This window comes from Podarcis melisellensis (genome assembly GCF_964234715.1).
Source record: "Podarcis melisellensis genome assembly, chromosome: 6".
NCBI classification, from domain to species: domain Eukaryota; kingdom Metazoa; phylum Chordata; class Lepidosauria; order Squamata; family Lacertidae; genus Podarcis; species Podarcis melisellensis.
The window spans coordinates 39,825,563-39,845,327 of NC_138538.1; the positions used below are offsets into that span (position 1 = coordinate 39,825,563).

At 42.3% G+C, this 19,765-nt stretch overlaps 1 protein-coding gene across 1 annotated transcript; it reads left to right on the forward strand.

The window, feature by feature from the left end:
• Window positions 1-306: 306 nt before the first annotated feature.
• PM20D1 (peptidase M20 domain containing 1) lies at window positions 307-18,939 on the forward strand. The gene is made up of 13 exons (XM_081916392.1): window positions 307-761; window positions 6,094-6,180; window positions 6,994-7,229; window positions 8,116-8,202; window positions 9,639-9,772; window positions 11,069-11,188; window positions 12,482-12,557; window positions 13,915-13,976; window positions 14,390-14,468; window positions 16,389-16,460; window positions 16,955-17,123; window positions 17,746-17,845; window positions 18,774-18,939. The coding sequence occupies exons 1-13, from the start codon at window positions 479-481 to the stop codon at window positions 18,898-18,900; spliced, it is 1,632 nt and encodes a 543-aa protein (XP_081772518.1). The 5' UTR covers window positions 307-478; the 3' UTR covers window positions 18,901-18,939.
• Window positions 18,940-19,765: the final 826 nt, after the last annotated feature.

Consider the following 19,765-nt stretch of genomic DNA (forward strand, 5'->3'; position numbering starts at 1 on the left):
AGCAGGGCCAGCCCAAGACATTTTGGCACCTGATGCAAACCAAACATGTGTCCCCTGCCTGGAAGAGGAATACTGAGTTCTACATCAGGAGCAGGCAGCAAGTGAGGATCTCCATGTGATGCATTCCTTGGGAGGCCGGATCTGATGCCCCTGGCAATCTTGTCCGTCCCGCCGTGGCAGTCACCTTACGTTGCCTCATGAGAGGGCCTGCCTTGCTCTGCCCCACTAGGACTTATTCCCAGGTAACCGTGAATGGCAGCAGCCTTAGGATTGCAACATACTGCTTTCCTTCCCCATTTATTTTAACACCAAGAAGAGCTGCTGCAGTCCCAAACGCGGCCGATATTACGCAGGCACACGCTGGTGTTGCCTAGCCATTTCTTTTATTATTTTAGGAGGGAGCCGAGCCCCACTGAAATCTCGAGGAACTCGGTAAACGCTTCGAGCCCACACTTGTGATGAGTAACCAGCTCCATTAATGATTCGCAGGGGGACGCGCCGATCTCCGAGGGACCCCGAGCGGAGGCCAGAAGGCGCCAAGATGGCGGCGCTGAGCGGCCGAGCGCGAGGGGCTCTCTGGGTGGCTTTGCTGGCGCTGTGCGGGACTGTGCTGGCCCTGCTGGCCGTCGTCCTGGTCCGGACCTACGCCCCGCGAAGCCCCTCGCCGGCTCCGGAGCTCTGGGCGCGGAGGAGCCGGCAGCAGCGCCTGGAGCCCGCGTTTAGTCCCCAAGAGCGGCGGGAGCTCAAAGAGGCGCTGCAAGGTAAACTCAACACAAGTCAATAAAATGGGTCGAGGGGCCGAAGAAGCGGCGGCGGCGGCGGGAGCTGCTTCCTTCAAAGTTGCACGGTCTCCTAAGGAAGAGGGTGCAGGAGGGGCAAAGCAGCGTTGCTGTTTGGGTAGGACTTCGGGGCACAGTTCGGCAGAAGGAGAAGAAGGGTCGCCAAACGTAGCTGGGCTGCACACTGCCTCATTTTGAAGTAAAGTGCATAATGCAAGTCAAACATGGGAGCCTGGGGCTCCAGGGGTCGCTGCGGGACCCATCATTGCTGACCAGCTTTTCGCGCTGGCCGGGGCTGCTGGGAGTTGGAGTTCAGTGGGTCAGCCCCATTTTTCCCTGTCAGATCTAAACCTCAGTTGCACCGCTGGAGCCAAAACGGCGTTCCAGGGTGGGGCAAGTTTTTGTGAGATTTCTGAAAGACGAATGACGGCATGTTTCACACGGACACCCCATTCTCAACTTATTTTCTCTTTGCTCGTTTTGATGGGAGTAACCCTTCCAAGTGAAGCACGCTTAGGATTGCAGCCTCGTTTTAGCTTCCGGTTTCTGATTCGGTTATCATATGTATGGGGAAACAGCCTTTTCTTCAAGTTACTAAGGGGGTCCAGGAAGGGTTTGTGTGTGTGCATTGTTATTTCGAGGGGGGGGCGGGTTATCCTCTGGTGCTATACTCGTAGGAGTTCATAATGACTGCATTGTAGGGGGTTGAACTAGATGACCCTCAGCCTCTCTTCCAGCTCTACCAGTGGCATAGCGTGGGTTGTCAGCACCCGGGGCAAGGCAAGTAATTTGCGCCCCCTAACCCTAACCCCCAGATGTTGCGCCCGGTGCGGCCAGCCCCCCCCTGCACCCCCCCCACGCTACGCCACTGAGCTCTACAGTTCTGTGAGTCTTCCCCGCTCCACCTTCAGCTACGCCTGCAATTCTATACACTTATCTGAGAGTAAGTCCCATTAAACGCAGTGGGACAAACTTCTGAATATACATACAAAGGTTTGCATACCATTGTAGGGTAATCTACAATGTCTTTCTTTCCATATCCTTTATTTGCCCCAGTTTCAACCAACAGAAGTGTGTGTGGCTTGAGAAAGCAAAGCACTTGTGAAAAGGCAGAGCATGGACTTGCCACAGTTTCTGAGTTAATGTGGGAATCAAAAGATTTGGTCATGGTAATGTGATGTATATTGAAAACCCGCCAATGATTTTTCAGCCAGCCGTCAATTTGCTGTACTGGAACAGCCCCCATATTAACATTATAGTAGCTGAATATTTACTGTTCCTTATACAGTGGTACCTCGGGTTACATATGCTTCAGGTTACATACGCTTCAGGTTACAGACTCCACTAACCCAGAAATATTACCTCGGGTTAAGAACTTTGCTTCAGGATGAGAACTGCTCCAGCAGTGCGGCAGCAGCAGGAGGCTCCATTAGCTAAAGTGGTGCTTCAGGTTAAGAACAGTTTCAGGTTAAGAACAGACCTCCAGAACGAAGCAAAGTAACCTGAGGTACCACAGTATTACACACAAAACTATGGAATCACAGCTTGCATTCTCCTCTGCAGAGTGAACAATAGGATTCACAGACTCAATGGTTTTCAGCACCACCACAGTGCAAAAACCTGGATGCTCATATTTCTTACAGATTCCCCCCAAATACACCATTAGATCATAGGGTTGTATAAAGTAGACCCATTGAAATTAATAGACATGGCTAACTTAGGTTTTTTAATTTCAGTGCGACAGCTCTGGGTAGGATTATCATGAGCTACAACCCAGTGCAGTGCATTGTAAAAATTGTGCATCCATCACTTTCTGCAATAATGCATTCCATTATACCCAGTTGTGGGATGCTACTTAAGGCCTTTCCCCCAGGAAAATCTACTGTTTACTGCTGGATTGGAACAAACATCAATCGGTTTTTCTGCAAATTGACATTTGTTCCAATTCAGTGGTAAGCAGCAGGTTTCCCCAGGGAAAATAGCAGGGAAAACTAAAAACCGCTTGGACTTGTGTGTAGAAAACACTGGACAAGCAGAAAACTTCTCAGACTTGTGCTTTCTAGGCACAGGACTGTGGACGAATCCTTAGTTGGACTATCCTTTCTGCTTTCTTGCACAGCAGTACATGATCATTGGGCTTATTGAGTATTTCTAGTGCCTATAACATTGAAATCAACAGATTTGTGGTTCATGTCTGAGAAGTGAGCTGCTTGAAGACAGGATGGTTTTGCATTTATTTTGTTTCCCAATATGTTTCTTTTAAAGGCTTGATTTTATCTACATATAGTTTGTTGCAATGACATTGGATTGTGTAAACAATATGTTATCCTTCAGTCTACCCATGCTTGTATCTTACGGTTACAAGAAAACAACTTAGGAGGCTTGTTTGCAGTATACCGTATTTTTCGCTCTATAAGACGCACCAGACCACAAGACGCATCTAGTTTTTGGAGGAGGAAAACAAGAAAAAAAAATCTGAATCTCAGAAGCCAGAACAGCAAGAGGGATCGCTGCGCAGTGAAAGCAGCAATCCCTCTTGCTGTTCTGGCTTCTGTGATAGCTGCACAGCCTGCATTCGCTCCATAAGACTCACAAACATTTCCCCTCACTTTTTAGGAGGGAAAAAGTGAGTCTTATAGAGCAAAAAATACGGTACATACGGTTTCTGTATGGGAAATAGCCTTGTGGGAGGAGTCTGATAGTGAGGACGTGTGTCTTTTCTGTTTAGCCAATCCTTGATATTTCTCATTATCTTGTTCTTAATGATAAGCTTATCTTTTTAGTCAAGGTACATTTATTATCTACTGCCAATGTCAATAAGTTCAATCTGGTCATTATGCTATGAATATACCAGAACTCTGGAGGTTTTATTTATTTTGAATATTCATATGCTATTTAAGAATTTCACAAATCCAGAGTCACGTACTAAAAATCCAACTAGCTAAAAGAATAAATATGTACAATTTAAATAATCAACCGCAGTTGGTAGAAGCAGAATGAAATACAGATCAGATCAAAATCAGACAAAAGGTCAGAACTACAGATTGCATATTAAAAACGTTGGAGCTTTTTTAGTTATAAATGTGCTATCTAAATGATGATGATGATGATGTTGGTGCTTCATGGATCTGTCTGACAAGGATGTCTCACACACATGACACAGCCACTGAAAAGCCATTTTCCAAGTCACCAACTAACTAGCTTCTGAATGTGAAGGCACCTGGAGCTTGGACTCCAATGCAGATTTGGGCAAGTTCATGTGGACATTTTCATATAGGAAAAATCATTTCTCTGGGTACTCTGTCCCCCACCTGTTTAAGCATTAAAGGTCCCGCCTTTTCTCTCTCTCCATCAAACTGATTTCAATTTGTGCAGCGTCAGTATGTCTGCTAGATTATAAACCTTTCTGGCAGCTCTCTGTCTATTTTATTTATTGTGTAGTAGTCAGTGGAATTTTAAACACATAATAAATAATAAGATGGCATTTTATAGTTCCTGATCTTCCTGTATTTAAGTACCTTTGAAGAATGTTGATTTGTTGAGCCATGGACGTAGAATTTATACTATGTAATTGTGGGAAAACAAGTTAGTTTCTGAAGTCACAAATGCAATGATGAAATCAGGTGGAAAAGGTATTCATTTCTTCAAAGTAAATGTTTCTGTCTCAGGCTTCTTCATAGAGTGACCGATGGTAATTCTGGAGAGCAAAATTATAGCCTGTCTGCATTTTGTGACTTTAGCCTTTAGCCTTTTTCTTTGTTGCTCACTGAAATTTGGTGCTTCTACTTTTCTGGCTGCCTGTCATACAGCGCTGTTCTCCGTTTATTTGCTCTTTGAATGTCTGCCAAAAACATATTAATTTTGTTCGCATCAATCACTTAATATATAATGTATCTTTATTGTTGTTATTATTATTTCTCAGTCACTTTATTCACAGAAGTGAGCCAAAGCAACTTACAACAAGGTATAAACATTAAAACCAATTACAGTACAGTACGATTGCATCTAATGCAGGGGTTTGGTTCCAAGAGTTCTGCATATACACAAAAACACTTGGAACCACCCACAGACACCTCCAGCCTTCTGGAGCCTGCACACTCAGCTTGCCTTTCCCAGTAAGCAAGGCTTTCAAATTTATTTCCACTCTGGGAAATAACCTTGCACACCTTGCATATGAGTCAGTTCACATGGGGAGAGGTGGTCCTTGAGATATTGCAGTTCTGAGCTGTTTAAGGCTTTATAGGTCAAAACCAGCACTTTGAATTGGGCCCGGAAACTAATAGACAGCCAATCTAGTCGGGCCAGGGTTGGCATTATATGCTCAAACCATCTTGCCCCAGTGAGCAACCTGGCTGCTAAATTCTGCACCAGCTGAAGTTTCAGCTTCATTTATAACACATTGCAGTAATCGAGCATAGACAACATAAGTTAGGGTATCCCTGTCCAGATAGGGGTGCAGCTGAGCCACCAGCCAAAACTGATGGAAGATACGTGGTACCACTGAGGCCACCTGAGTCTCAAGCAACAGCAAAGGATCCAGAAGTACCCGCAGGCTGCATACCCACTCCTTCAGAGGAAGTGTGACCCCATCAAGAACAATCAACCTCCCATCCATTCGGTCTAAGTAACCACCCACTAACTGTGCCTTAGTTTATCTGGATTGAGCTTCAGTTTGTTGGCTCTTGTTCAGTGCATTGCCAAGGCAAGACATCGGTCCAGAACGTCCACTGCCTCACCTGCAGATGTAAATGAGAAGTAAAACTGTGTCATTGGCATACAGCTGACAAGGTACTCCAAAACTCTGGATAACCCCACTCAGTGGTTTCATGTAGATATCATCTATAGGTACATATGATCCAAGACCTGCCAATGAAATCATGTGGATTGGGGGTGGGGATAGGGTGCAGACTCATTCATTCATTCATTCATTCGTATTACTGTCTATATGAAAATCAAAGGTGATACAAGATGTACAGACATCTTCTTGCTTAATGGAGTCTGGGGATCTCACTCAGCCACTTGATCAGGGGCACCATTTGCACATCTAAATGTGTGATCCTGCACATCATTCAGCAATGCAGCAAACTCCAGACCCAGCTGCCATTCACAATATTCTCAGAAATATTGTAACTGGGAATGACATTTGCAGGCTCTGTCAGCCGATTGGTAGTGGCACTTCTAATCCTTTGAATTGGCATCTTGACAGCCTTTACGTTATTTTGCAGGGAAGGAGAGTTTATTGCATTTCACTGTTGTTTTAATAATTGCCTGTCTGAGAAAGTCACGAAATCTCTTCTTTTATGTTTTATGTAAGGTGCCATCAGAATGCAAACAGTTTCCTTCTCAGCAAATGATCAAAATACAACAGCCCTGGCAGAATTTGAGCCATATATTCGTAAAGGTATTTGAACTTAAATTCCTTCTTTTAACTAGCAAATGGGCATTAACTTAATTGAGTATCTAATCTTTGCGTCGTAAAAGAAGAGTCTTTATCGACAAAACTAAAGTACTAAGCTGACAAAAATGTGATTTATTATTGAGTAGAATGCAAGTTAATGAACTGAAGCAGCTGTGGAACTTTTAAATACAGGTTTCTGCAATTGTAAATAAATCCTTTTTTTTAAAAAGTATTTATCTCTTTGTGATAAATTACACAAAAGGATTGCATCTCAATGGCAGAGTGTGCTTTGCTTACGGAATGTGCCAGTACAGACCCTAGTATCTCTGTGTAGGTCTGGGAAAGACCTCTGTCCCCATGTGAAGACCTTTGAGCACTTGACATATACTCTTAGTATGGTAATAAATGCAGGAGCTACAGTTGTTATGCAAGAGTAGATTAATGTAGTGTGGTTTGGGCCTTATACGTTTCATGGCCAATACCAGTCAAACAGGCAAAATTACTAGGTGCTCAGAAAAGATTGAAATTATATGAAGATTGGCTTTCATTGTTGTTGTTGTTTACTTTATCCTTTTGTTTGCTTTAAACTCTGTTCCTCCACCCCATAGGGTGGTGGGACCAGCAAGAGACGTGTGCTATGCCTTTCCTCATCCTTCAGTTACCCATTTCCTGAAATATACCAGCCACTATAATATACCAACTGTTGCACCGAATACCAAAGGTTAATATGTCCCCATTGATTTGTCCAATCCTTAACCTCAAACTTTGGAGGAACCCTTGCTAATTTTCTTTCCCTTCTGTTTTTCTTCCCTGAAGCCTTTCCTGCAGTGTTTTCTGCAGCATTCATTAAACATGAAGTTATTGGGGAATATAGCCACCTGTTCACCATCCAGGGGTCTAACGCTCAGCTGCAGCCCTACATGCTGCTTGCACATATAGATGTTGTTCCAGCTTCTCCAGACGGGTGGGACGTCAGTGACCCTTTCTCTGCTGAGGAACGTGATGGGTTTATATATGGAAGAGGAACACTCGATAACAAAAACTCTGTTATGGTATATGTATTTTGTAAATGTACCTCGTTTTGCAGGGTGGGTGGGGTGCAAAGTGTTTGTCCCACAAAGTTTGGCATGCCACGTTAATGATGGTTCACTGCTTTCTGTTCACAGTGTGAGGAGAAGCATTCCTATTATTATTATTATTATTATTATTATTATTATTATTATGCAAGCAAACATAAATCAGTGCACTTTAAAAAGAACCTTTTAGCCATATGAGTATATTTTGCTTTGCTTTAAATTGATAACTTAGTATACTATTTCTGTGGACACCATTGGGCCAAAGGTTGTCCTGAAAGTAAGGAGAAAAGGAAGGAGTTACAGAAGGTCAGTGGGTTGCTGCCCCTGACAATTGGAAATCAAGAAGATGATAGGAACCTGGAGACTGGTTCCAGAGGGAGCAGCCAGCTGGATAAAGTGCTGCAGCCTGAAAGTCAACAAGCAGAGCAAGAACTGACTATCATACAGAAAGTTCAGTGTGCACTACTTTCATCCAGTAAACCACTTTCCAAGTCACAGGCATTTCCACAAGACAGTTTCCTCCATTTTCTTCCAAAGAACAGGCTAAAAAGATGCTCCAAAGCTTCTACATTGAATTTTTGAAAGCGTTATTTATTTTTTTAGCTCTGTGATTTGAACTTTCCCACCTTGATCTATAATCCGCTCCCAGTCAACTGACAAAGTTAAGTTTCATGCAAATAAATGGTGTTTTGGTTCAATCAGAGGTTAGTACAATGCCATTGGATTCTCAAATCCCACCCTCTAACCTGGGGCAAAACCAGTCCTTCATTTTGCCCCACAATAGTTGCTGTTAACATGGAACAGGTTCTGTAACCAAGGTGCAAAATAGACAGTGTTTAACATTTTATTTTTTATTCCTCAGGGGATTCTGCATGCTCTAGAATTCTTACTGAGACGAAATTACAGACCTCACAGGTCTTTCTATATTGGCCTTGGGCATGATGAAGAGGTATTCTATGTGTCTTTAATTTCCCCCGTATTTATTTATTTTAGATTTATAGCTCATCCCAAAGGCTGAAACAGTAGATACTGAACTTGAGTGGGTCAGCCTGCTGCTCTTTTTACATGGAGACTCCTTAATGGTGTTGTGCTGTCCTGATAAAAGATTTTCCATGCACTGCAGTGGTAGGTGCCTATTGACTAGTCAACTGTCAACAGCAAAGGAATGTGGATTTTGCTTTTTCATGTGTATTTTTTGTGTTGTTTAGCATTATAATTCTGTATTCAGCCCCACGCTGCCCCCAATTTTTTTTAAAAAAAGTTTTGAGGGTTAGGAGCTTGTCTTCACTGCGTTTACAATTTGATGTAATAATAGAAGTTATATTGAAATGTATGGATTTGTTATTAGAGTTTGGTGGATTATGTTACTTGTACTACTTGCATTGCATAAAACTGACTATGTTCTAGCTCGGGCTGGGGAATCTTTTTGACTCTGGGTGCCAGTTCCTCATCAGGATTGGCTTCATATGTCAAATGTGACAGGTGGGTGGGGTTGCTGACCTGTCCAATAGCATGACATCACATATTGGCAGGTGAGCAAGGCCACTTGCCTGTCAAAATCCCTCCTGTGGCTTTGTAAGTCTCCCTTGCTTCCCCTTTAAACCTAGTGTCAAGGGTTTAAAAGAGAAACACGGGAAGACTGCACAGTGCCCTTGGAAGCAGCCTGGAGGGTGCTTTTGCCAAGGGCTTTAAGATGCTTTTGCCTGCAAGACACACCTCTCTCTCCCCCCCTTCCTGTCACTTGTCAGAGAAGGCAGAAAAAGCGGTGGGTTTTGCAAGCAAAGGAGGGGATTACTCCAGTTCTCTGCCTTTGCTTGAGACTGGGAAGACTTGCAAAAGACTTGCAAGTGTCTCCTTCTCTTTTAAATGCCCAGTCCTGTGCTGAACTCAGTCCCATCTTTAATATCTTTAACAGAGAATATTTCCCCTGCTGTATAAAAGATCACGCAGGCATACAGGATTAAACCCTGGCCTTCCGCCCATCAGCTGACATCACCAGTAATGTCAGCTAATGGCTGGGTAGATATGGTTAGGTGAAACAACCCTGGTGGGCCATGATTGGCCTGGAAGCTGGAGGTTCCCTAACCTTGTGTTAGCCTAATGGCTGCTACACTTGAGGAATTATGTGCCACAATTTACCTCTTGAGTGCAGACCTATAGCAAGATTCAGCAAGTAATATATTGGAATGAAATTAGTTCATTAGGTGCAAGGTTAAATGGTTTGGAGCACCACACATCAATTGCTCTCTCCAGTAGAAGTGTGTGTGTATATATTTAAAACTTGTATAGCAATTGCCTTTTTCCGCTGAAGCACTGGATGCTTATTGCTGCCTGAGACAGAATGAGATGACATTTGGTGAGATGACTTTGTTGTGGGCTTTTCAGGTGGGGGGTAGAAAAGGAGCCATGAAGATTGTGGCTGAATTGGAATCTAGAGGAATTCAACTTTCTTTCGTGCTTGATGAAGGAAGCTTCATCTTCGATGGTATTGTCACTGGAATAGAGAAACCAGTAGCTTCGTAAGTAAGAAATGATGAGAACTTTCCACAATAAATGCAGTTGCTGCTCTTGTTAAACAATTGGGAGTCAAACATTGTTCCTGATCTACTTGGAGTGTGTGGAATCAACAATCTAAGTAAATCTTCACCTAAGTTTTGCCTACCCGTGCTGTTGAGCAGGGCCATCTTTACCTGGGGATGCCAGGGGTGCGGGGCACCCGGGCGCTGAATTCTGGGGGGCACCAGGTGCCCACCGCTCAAGCTGCCTAAGCTTTAATTATCTACCTGCTATGAAATAATAAATAATTTTGATCAAGCTAGAAAAACAAAATGCATATAATATATACCTAGGTATTACCAAAATGTATACCTACTGTCTCACTAAAGGACTTTCGACTGTGTGTGCTCATTTACCAAAACGCGCCGCGCCAGCAGTGGCGCTTGTCAGACTCGACGGCGCTTGTCATTCACAACTGCGACGCTTGTCAAACTCAATGACAGCGCTTGTCATTCTCAATGGTGCCGTGCACGCGAAATTAACTCTTACATCAAAGTATTATGTTACGTATTGTATTGAGCTGCTATGCGGCAGCGGGGTCAGTGGCACCTTTGACACAACTGATCTTGCGCCGCCTGCCTGCCAGTCATCTCAAAGGTGCTGCTGACTCGGAGTGAAACATTGCAAATTGAATTTAATTTCATCACTTACAGTTCAAATTCGTATAGAGAAATTGTTTTTAAAAATGTTTATTTTCGCTAATTGTCGGCATTTTCTTTGACTAACTCCTTAGGGCTCTACTACACTTGTGTTTCAGCATGTGATTTTAGTTTTCCATTTCTGCAAAAATGCGCCTAGAGCGCACTATGAATTCTAAACTAAATTTGGGGGCACTGGGCGGATCTTTGCACCCCGGCAGTGCATATGCTAAAGACAGCCCTGCTGTTGATTATTACAAAAGTATACTACACCTCATCTTCTTTTAGGGTCAGTATAACTAACCTATGTAATGTCTCATTGGAATAGCCCCCCAGCTATAGAGTACTAAGTGCTAGTAAACAGGTCCTAGTTTAGGATTGTTACCACTTCCTCTTCCTGGGCACTATTGCTGAAAGAGGAATGGTAGCTGAGCGATGGAGAAAATTGATCTTGGGTAGGTGTGAGGTTTTCCAGAGCTGAGGGAGCCAAAGGGACATTGACAAGGGTTCCTACTGTGCTGCATGGCATAGCAGGGATGTCAAAATGGTTGTCTAACTAGATGATAGAGGGGGAATTCTTACATCCTGAATCTAAATAATTGATTTCCCCCAACTTATCAGAATAGGTATCACAGAAAAGGGTGCAATTACAGCAAATTTCACTGTGACATCAGAGCCTGGTCATTCTTCTGCACCACCTAAGAGGACAAGTATTGGTATTCTTTCTGAAGCATTAGCCAAGTGAGTATTTTCCTTTCCTGGTAATAGTGAAATCCTATACCTGTCTAGTTAAAAATAAGCTCCATTCTGATTGTAGCCTAGAGATGTTACATAAATTATTTTGCTCTATAGTACCTTGAGTTGCCAGTTCAATATTTCAGAAATAAGGGACACTAATGGTTATAGAACGCTATGTTGGACTGAGTGCTCACTGGAAGGACATATCCTGAAGCTGAGGCTCCAATACTTTGGCCACCTCATGAGAAGAGAAGACTCCCTGGAAAAGACCCTGATGTTGGGAAAGATGGAGGGGACAAGGAGAAGGGGACGACAGAGGACGAGATGGTTGGACAATGTTCTTGAAGCTACGAACATGAGTTTGACCAAGCTGCGGGAGGCATTGGAAGACAGGAGTGCCTGGCGTGCTCTGGTTCATGGGGTCACAAAGAGTCGGACACGACTAAACGACTAAACAACAACAACATGCATATTTAAGTCACATGTTCTCCTTATTTAAGTGTGCAAATCATCTGAGGAGACAAACCTGTTTGTTGAAATCTACCAGAATGCTAAATGGGGCTGCTTTTGCCGTAGCCATAGAGTTATGGATCTCCTTCCCAAACAAAAACTGCCAGTGCCTACAGTCTTTTAGAAGGCAATGCAAATGCTTTTTTGAAGCATATATAGAAAACTGTTGCAGTAGAAAGTGTATGTATGGTTTAATAATCCATACGGATGATATAGTGGGAAAGGGGTTTATGTGTGCCTTTACAGAGGGAGGGCTTAGTTTGATTTTTAGAAAACCTACCACCAGCACTAGTGATGAGCCTGGAACTGTTACACATTTAGATCAAGCCATGGGGCACCTTCCAGCGTCTTGCCACACATTCTATTTGCTTAAGACTGTTCCTGTTCCTCAGTATATGGATAAGTGTTGGTTTTGCATGGGAAATGGACAGTAAGAAAACAGTTCCTCACATAATGTTGAAGATGCACTGCAGTGGTCTTTTACCCTCCTCCATTCAGATTGTGACATGATCTCTTCCCAGTTTAAACATGAAATAAATCAGATTTATAGCACATCATCCCGAGAATTTCCTCCAGCTTTCAAATTATCACTGACTCCGCTTCTGTTTTGAAATCTAACATCATCATGATACTTATCTGTAGCAGAGACTAAAGTAGCAATTTTAAGATGACTAAGACATTGCAGACTTCTGCCTAAATTCATGAATCAAAGTAATAGGAGTGGAGCCTGTTTATTTTTCGTCTTGCATTTGATTGTTACAATCAGATAGCTGTTTGTTGTTATAGGTTGGAGCAGCATCCCATGCCCAATCTGTTTGGTCATGGGCCTGAAATCCTGATGTTTGAGCAATTGGCACCAGATGTAAGTATTCAACAATATGTACTCTTTCATGTGATTTCAGTGAAGTGACCTTAAATTTTCAGTGTTAACATTAGATTTCTTATGATTTTCATTAGATTTTCAAAACTTGTTGCTAGTCAGAGTTTTAGAATTTTCAAAGTCATTCCCAATTGATAGAGTTCATAGCAACTTTCCATCCCCCCGCAACAGGTTTCATTCTGCCACAGTGGCTCAGTTCCCACATAACATCAAAGCCTCTTTTAAAGTTATAGTTCTCATGTACTCCCACAATCACACACGTTTTCTTCACTTTCTTCCTACTTTGATCAAACCACAGTTTGTCATTATCTGAGTAATCAAACTATTGTGGGGGAACCTCGGTTTTGGAATGTAATCCGTTCCAGAAGTCTGTTCAACTTCCAAAACGTTCGAAAACCGAGGATCAAAGGGTTGTCAGCAAGTTCAATGAGGAAAATTGAGAAACATGCCTTGGAAGCCATCCGACTTCTGAAGCGTGTTCGAAAACAGAAGCATTCCCTTCCAGGTTTTTGGTATTTGGCTTCTGAAAACTTTCAGCAGCCGAGACATTCGAAAACCAAGGTTTGACCTTACTTTTCTTCAAACCAGGGCAACTTTAAACTGTTGTTTGGAAGGCAAGCACAAGCTATAGTATGGCAGTTTGAATTAAACAGCAAAGTATACTTTGATCCAACTGGAAACTCATTGAAGCATGGGGGTGTAGAGTTAGCATGGGAGTCATTCCCATACTGCTGAATCATGCTTTGTTACTTGGAGCAAGCTAATATCAGCTACTTGGTGGAAAGGTTGTTTAATAGGAAAGTTGTATTGCATTGGAAAGCTTCATTGCAGTTGCTTTTTGTGTAACTTGTCCAAGGTCAATGCCACAAGCGGCATCCTAGATCCACTAGTGGAGGAAGAGGGGTGCAGGGGGAGCACACCGCCCCCGGCAGCGCGATCCCAGTGGGGTGCCATCATGGCTGCCCCCACACTGGGCGCCACGCCCCCAGAACGCGCACAAACCCCGCCCCTGCCTGCTCTCCGCTCTCTATGCCGGAGCATGAACTCCACCACTGCCTAGATCTCTGACGGGCTGTGCTTGCAACCCTATCCTTGTAGAGTTATTGGTTTGATCCAGAACTTCACAAACATTTCCCTTCTCCTACGTGTTGCTTCTATGTGCACAGTTCTCTTCCTGCCCCCTACCCACACAGTTCTTCCATTGGCCTGTCTCCTGCATACAGGAAAGTTCTAACATGTGCACTTAGAAGACTACTTCAGCATGGTTGTTTTTTTAAGAAACCATTCTATTGATCCAGACTTGCTGATGTGTACTGCTTTTCTCCCCTTTGCTTTTCAGTTCAGCTTCCCTCTAAATATCATTATGTCAAATTTGTGGTTGTTTGGACCACTTGTTGGAAGGTAAGAAAGAAACATGATATTTCATCACATTTTTATTACAGCAACAAGAGCTTTCCTATGCTGGGATACCGCAGGAGAGCATGCTGCCACTACACAATTTTTAAAAGCATTTTTTAAAAAAGTTTGCAAATTGATAAGTCCACGAGGGTGTGGGGAGGCGCATATCACAAACAATATTCAGTAAAGTGCCCACTTCATGAAGCAATTGCAAAGAAATGAATGGACAGTGGTTAAAATGCAACCATACTCTTAAATGCAACCTCAAGGGAAGATGGCAAGACAGAGCACAAAAAATGAGAAACAAACATACATTTATTGATTTAAAATATTGGTATTGACTTATGGAATGCAGAATCCTACATTAATTTAATTCTGATCTCTAAGAACTTTGTGTCATCTAAATCTTTACATAGATTTCTTGAACAGACGCCTACCACCAATGCCTTAGTTCGGACTACCACTGCAATCACTATGTTTCATGCAGGAGTCAAGGTACTGTAGTACGAATTCATTGGATTTTCCGTAAAGTGTAATGAGGGTCTAAATTTATCACAACTACATTTTCAGCTTTCAATATTACTAGTACCAGTGAATTATAGGAATACAAATCCGTTCCCCCCCCCCAATGATAAATTCTCCTCCCATGCTGAATATTCACTGCTGGCATCATCCCATGAACTAAGAATGTCAATTCGATTCATGCCCTCTTAGTATGGGATTTGTTATTGATGGTGGCTTGTCCTCAGAATGGCTTAGTTTCTAGAACTAGTAGAGCAGAAAGCTTTCGCTTCAGTCAGTCCTTGCAAGAGGAGAGTTTTACTAAAATAGAACTTCATGATCAGAGTATTTTAGCTCCTATGGCAAGTTGGTGAGAGAGCCATTCCATACATTTCATAGCAAGAAACCTGGTTAGCTGTTCAGTGTACATCACCCAGCCAGTCAATGTTCTCTTTATCAATGTTTCTGTACTGTAATTGAAACTGTTATTTGTAACATCCACACTTAGCATTAATAGGTGTAACCTTAAAAAACTTGCACATGAGGTCCACAAAAATGTAACATAGGAAGAGCTCCTGAGCTTGCCAGAACAGTGAAAGTGGTTTGTTAGTGGCTTTTACTTGGTGTGATAGTTAAAGAGTGACACCCAGAGGTGGACTGAGATACAGTAGGCTTTGCTTTTATCATTTTTCTGTTGCTTTAAAACTGTCTCCCAAACGACACATGATGGTGACAAAGCTGCGTCTTTAAATGGAGGTCTGCCTCAATCATGTGTGGCATGCAGGTGTTTGGGTTAAATCACAAAGGGGGGTGCATGAGGAGGTGGCTGAACCCACATCCCTTCTTCCCAACTGCTTTATTCTCAGGTGGGCTCATTTGTGATATTGGAGTCTGGAAAGTGGAAAATAATAACTTTGGGTGGTGGAGGGGTGAACGGAGGAGGAATGTGCACCTGCATGTAACCTCCTTATGCACCTTAAAACCACATCTCCTCTATTTTATGCATGATTAGATCAGGCCCATGTTTAAAGAGACAGATCTGTTCTCAAGTATAGCTGTGCCATGTGGTTCCAACTGCCATGTGTAAATGCAGTAGTACAGTGTACTGTATAGCAAAGAACAGATCTGTATAGTTAAACTGATTAATTTAAGCTTCATGTTTTAAATAACTTTTAGCAACAAGTCATAATGAAACTGGATTAGTCATTATACACCTTCTCCAACAAGTTTGATTGTTGCTTCTAAAAATATTGCGATAGCACTATGTACTTTTTACATTACATTTATAATTGAAGGCATAGTCATTTCACCATTCAAAGAAATTGTACATTTTCATTTGCCATGCATTCCTCACCTGGTAATGTGATTCTCCCTCAAGATAAAGCTGCACCTTCCAACAGCCCTTTGAGAGGATAAGGGGGAAAGTCTGTTTAGCACACACTCCTTGGCCATGCTTTCGAATACTAAGATATGAGCAGCTCCCATCTTTTCTCTTCTTTCATTCTGAAATTTAGAAAGTAGACCCAAGCCTTTCTTGTATGATGGAGGAGATGCCAGTTATACATGTACTCATTTCAGCAGGCACTTGGGCCTGCCCACCTTTTTCTAAAATAAGTGAGCTTTTCACTGCCACGCATCATAGGTCAGGGCTGCAACAAATGCATGCATGTCTAATGGATCCCTATGTTGTCAAGGAGGAAAAGCAGACCTTCATTCAGTGGCTTAAGCAAAGAACATGAACTTTAGGCAAGAATTACCTTCGCATAAATATAATTTTACAAGGCTGAATTAATATTGAGGACTGTGCATTGGCTTCAGAAATTACTGGTGAAATTACCTTGGTTCTGAAGCTCATATTTTAGACTGTGGTTTGTTGTCACATGTTTAAGCCCTCTCTTTTTCTCCCCTCTCCAGTCAAACGTTATTCCCCCCTCTGCAAATGCAACTGTGAATTTCCGCATCCATTCGTCACAAACAGTTGATGAGGTATTTTATTTATTCTGAAAAGTTTGTTAAATTAACAGGTTATTGTTTCTCTCCCCCTCCTCACCCTGGCCCTCATGTTTGGCCAGGAGACTTTAGAAGGTTTAATAATTGGCGTGTCTATGGTTGTGTTCCTTTTTGCAGTTAAACCTTGGGTTTCCCATTCAAGAAACTTCTGAACTGGCTTGTCATCTTTTTCTGTATTTATTTAATACCTCAAAAGTGATTGGTACATTGGGGATGTATCTTTGTTGAAGGGGCCTAAAGGAAGTTCTTTTGAGGCAGTAACCCCAAACTGAATGCTTTGTATCTCTACCTATCCCATTGTGTAACAGGAAAGCAGACTTCCACAATGAGGTCCCAAAATGTTCCTGTCCTGATTGTGCATCTTTAGTTGGTTTGCTAAGTGTTACTTAAGAGTTTGCAATCTGTGCTAATACCATAATGGAAGTCACCTTGCTACTTTAGCTTTTTTGTTCCTTTGGGTGTGTTCTTAGGTCCTGGGCATAGTAGGCAAAACAATTGATGACAAGAGAGTAAAGATAGAAATGGAAAGTGCCTTTGATCCACTCCCAGTGAGCCCCTGGGACGACCAGACCTTTGGAGTGCAGGTTTTCCGCCAGACCATCCAGGATGTTTTCCCAGATGTTGGCAGTATAGCTCCAGGTACTGGCAAATGCATTATTACTGTTTTCCCCTTCTGTTTCCACCCAACAACCTCTACTTTGTTTTCATTTTCTGAGTATTCTCTTTCTATCTTATCCCCTTCGCCAGGTACGTGCATACACACATTCACTATTAATGACTGGAAACGGTTGTTTTCCTCTCTTTCTGACCTAAGATGGTGGTCATTAAAAAAAAAAGTCAGCAGGAAACTGGCAATCAGTGTACCTCGAGTTTTTCAGGTTTACATGTAGCTGAAACCAGGCTATATATTTTCTTCTTTTAGAGCAACTCAGTTGTTGGACCGCGCTTAATAACTTCATTCTGATCCAATTCAAAGCTACTAATTAGCCCTCCAGTCTGTTTCAAAATGTCTGCTTATGTAGAGAGTTAACATTTAAACATGACAATGGGCACAGTTTTTCTGAAATGTACAGCTGTCTTCCATTGCTCCAATAAATAAAAGGCGGAATTTTCAAAACCTCCTAAGGAAAAGTAAGGCAGATAGCTTCCAGTGCCACTCAAAGGAAGCTAGGAATCTAATTCCAGAAGTCTGTGATGCTAATGCAATATTAACTTCAACACTACCAGTTTTAATTTTTCAAAATACTGATTTCTCCTCCAGGTATATGTGTTGGTAACACTGACAGCAGACACTTTGTCAACCTTACAAATGCTATTTATCGATTTAACCCAGTGATTTTTAAACCCGAAGATTTGCCAAGGTACAGTATTCTACTTGACAATTTATTCCTAGTGAAAATACCAGATGAGAACTAGCAAAACGAATGAGACATGGCAACTGAAACTTGACAGAGAGCAACACTTCTAAAATGCCCATAGTGTTTCCCTACTAGTCCGAAGAAATAGAGGGAGGGTTAGATCCTGTACTTGTCCTTATAAAAAGCAGATTGGAATTGAAGCATCTCTTTAGGACCTCATTTCTGTTATGACATTGCCTGGGCTGCAGATATGTAACACTTCCTGGCTGTAGTTGGAAATAGGGCTCCTATATAATAGGCAAGCATTTATTTATTTATACATACATACATACATACATACATACATACTCCAATCATTTTAGGATTTCCTTTAGAACTCCCCAAATAGGTGGTATTCAGAACTGAGCTGCAATTGAATCTTTTATTAATAATGTAGAAGCTCGGTATAAAGTAATAAAATACTTGTTTTTCTAATTTCTCACAAGTTTTATATGTGGTTAGTTCATTTTAGCCACACTTCATTGGTACACAGTAAAAGGGAATGAAGTGACAAATCAGTTTCATCTATATGCCTTAGTAAACCCAAACATATCTCACCCACTCCTTGGCTTCTGTTGTAATGGAGCTGGCTAGGACTTCTGGTCAGTGGGCTGGTATGCATCCCAACTTTCTACTCTCTTGTTTCTTTTTCAAAAGCTACCAGTCTATAAGTCCAGCTGACTTATGGACCATCTGCTATCTTGGAATAAGCATCCTTGTGATAAATAAGGAGTCGTATCACATATAACTTTGTGGCTAGAAAAGGCCTTGTAAGGGATCATAGCATGTTTCAGTCTTTTGTGGCACATAATACAATATCCCTGTTACACAATTATGTAACCTATTATAACCTTAACCCCATTGCTGCTTCTCTCTTTTTCCCCCCAATCAGGTTCCACGGGTTGAATGAACGAATATCTATTGAAGGTTATGTAAAGCAAGTGCAATTTATCTTCCAACTGATTCAAAATTCTGATATCAGCCAATCCACAGAGCCACATGCAAACCATGAGTTGTAAAAACAAAATAGGAAGGCTTCTGTGAGCATTACTAGGAATCAGAAGACTATTGTACCGTACTCCAAGCAGTTGTGAAATATAAAGCAAGCATAGAACAAATCAGTTTGGATCAAAATGAACATATTGAACTTATGCTATGTTGTATTCAGTAGTGGGCCATGTGGGTGGTACTGTGTTGCTTCCCCAGCTCCCCAACAGCATGGGGCACTGCCACTTACCAAGAGGAAGAGGGACACAGCGCATGGCGGCAGGAGTGTCAGATTGGCTTAGCTGCCACACACCAATCTCTCCATGCCTCAACCCCTTTTCCATGCCTTTGGGAAGCCAGGAGAGCAATGCAGCCTCACTGTTGCCACCTGCAGGCCACTACTGCAGATATTGGAGCCCAGAAAATCTTATTGCTGTATAAAGTTTACATCCTAAAGATTATTGCACTGTTCCCTTAAATGGAAGGTAGAGCGGTTCTCTGTAAAGAGGGCAAAAGATTCCTGCATCGCAGGGGGTTGGACTAGATCATCCTTATGGTCCCTTCCAACTCTACAATTCTGCAATTCTTAGCGGGTTATTAATCTTGAGAGATTCTCTGGAGAGATTCTTTTACAGAATATTGTGCTGCTATTCCTGTCAATCCCTGCCTGCCTGTCCCTTGCTTCTGTGAAAAAGGAATCACTTTAATCCTACCCTTTCCAACTACCATTGCCTTTATATCTTTTTCTTTTCTTCCATTCCCCTAAATCAGGCATAGGCAACCTTGGTCCTCCAGCTGTTTTTGGCCTACAACTCTCATGATTCCTAGCTAACAGGACCGGTGGTCAGGGATGATGGGAATTGTAGTCCCAAAAACATCTGGAGGGCCGAGGTTGCC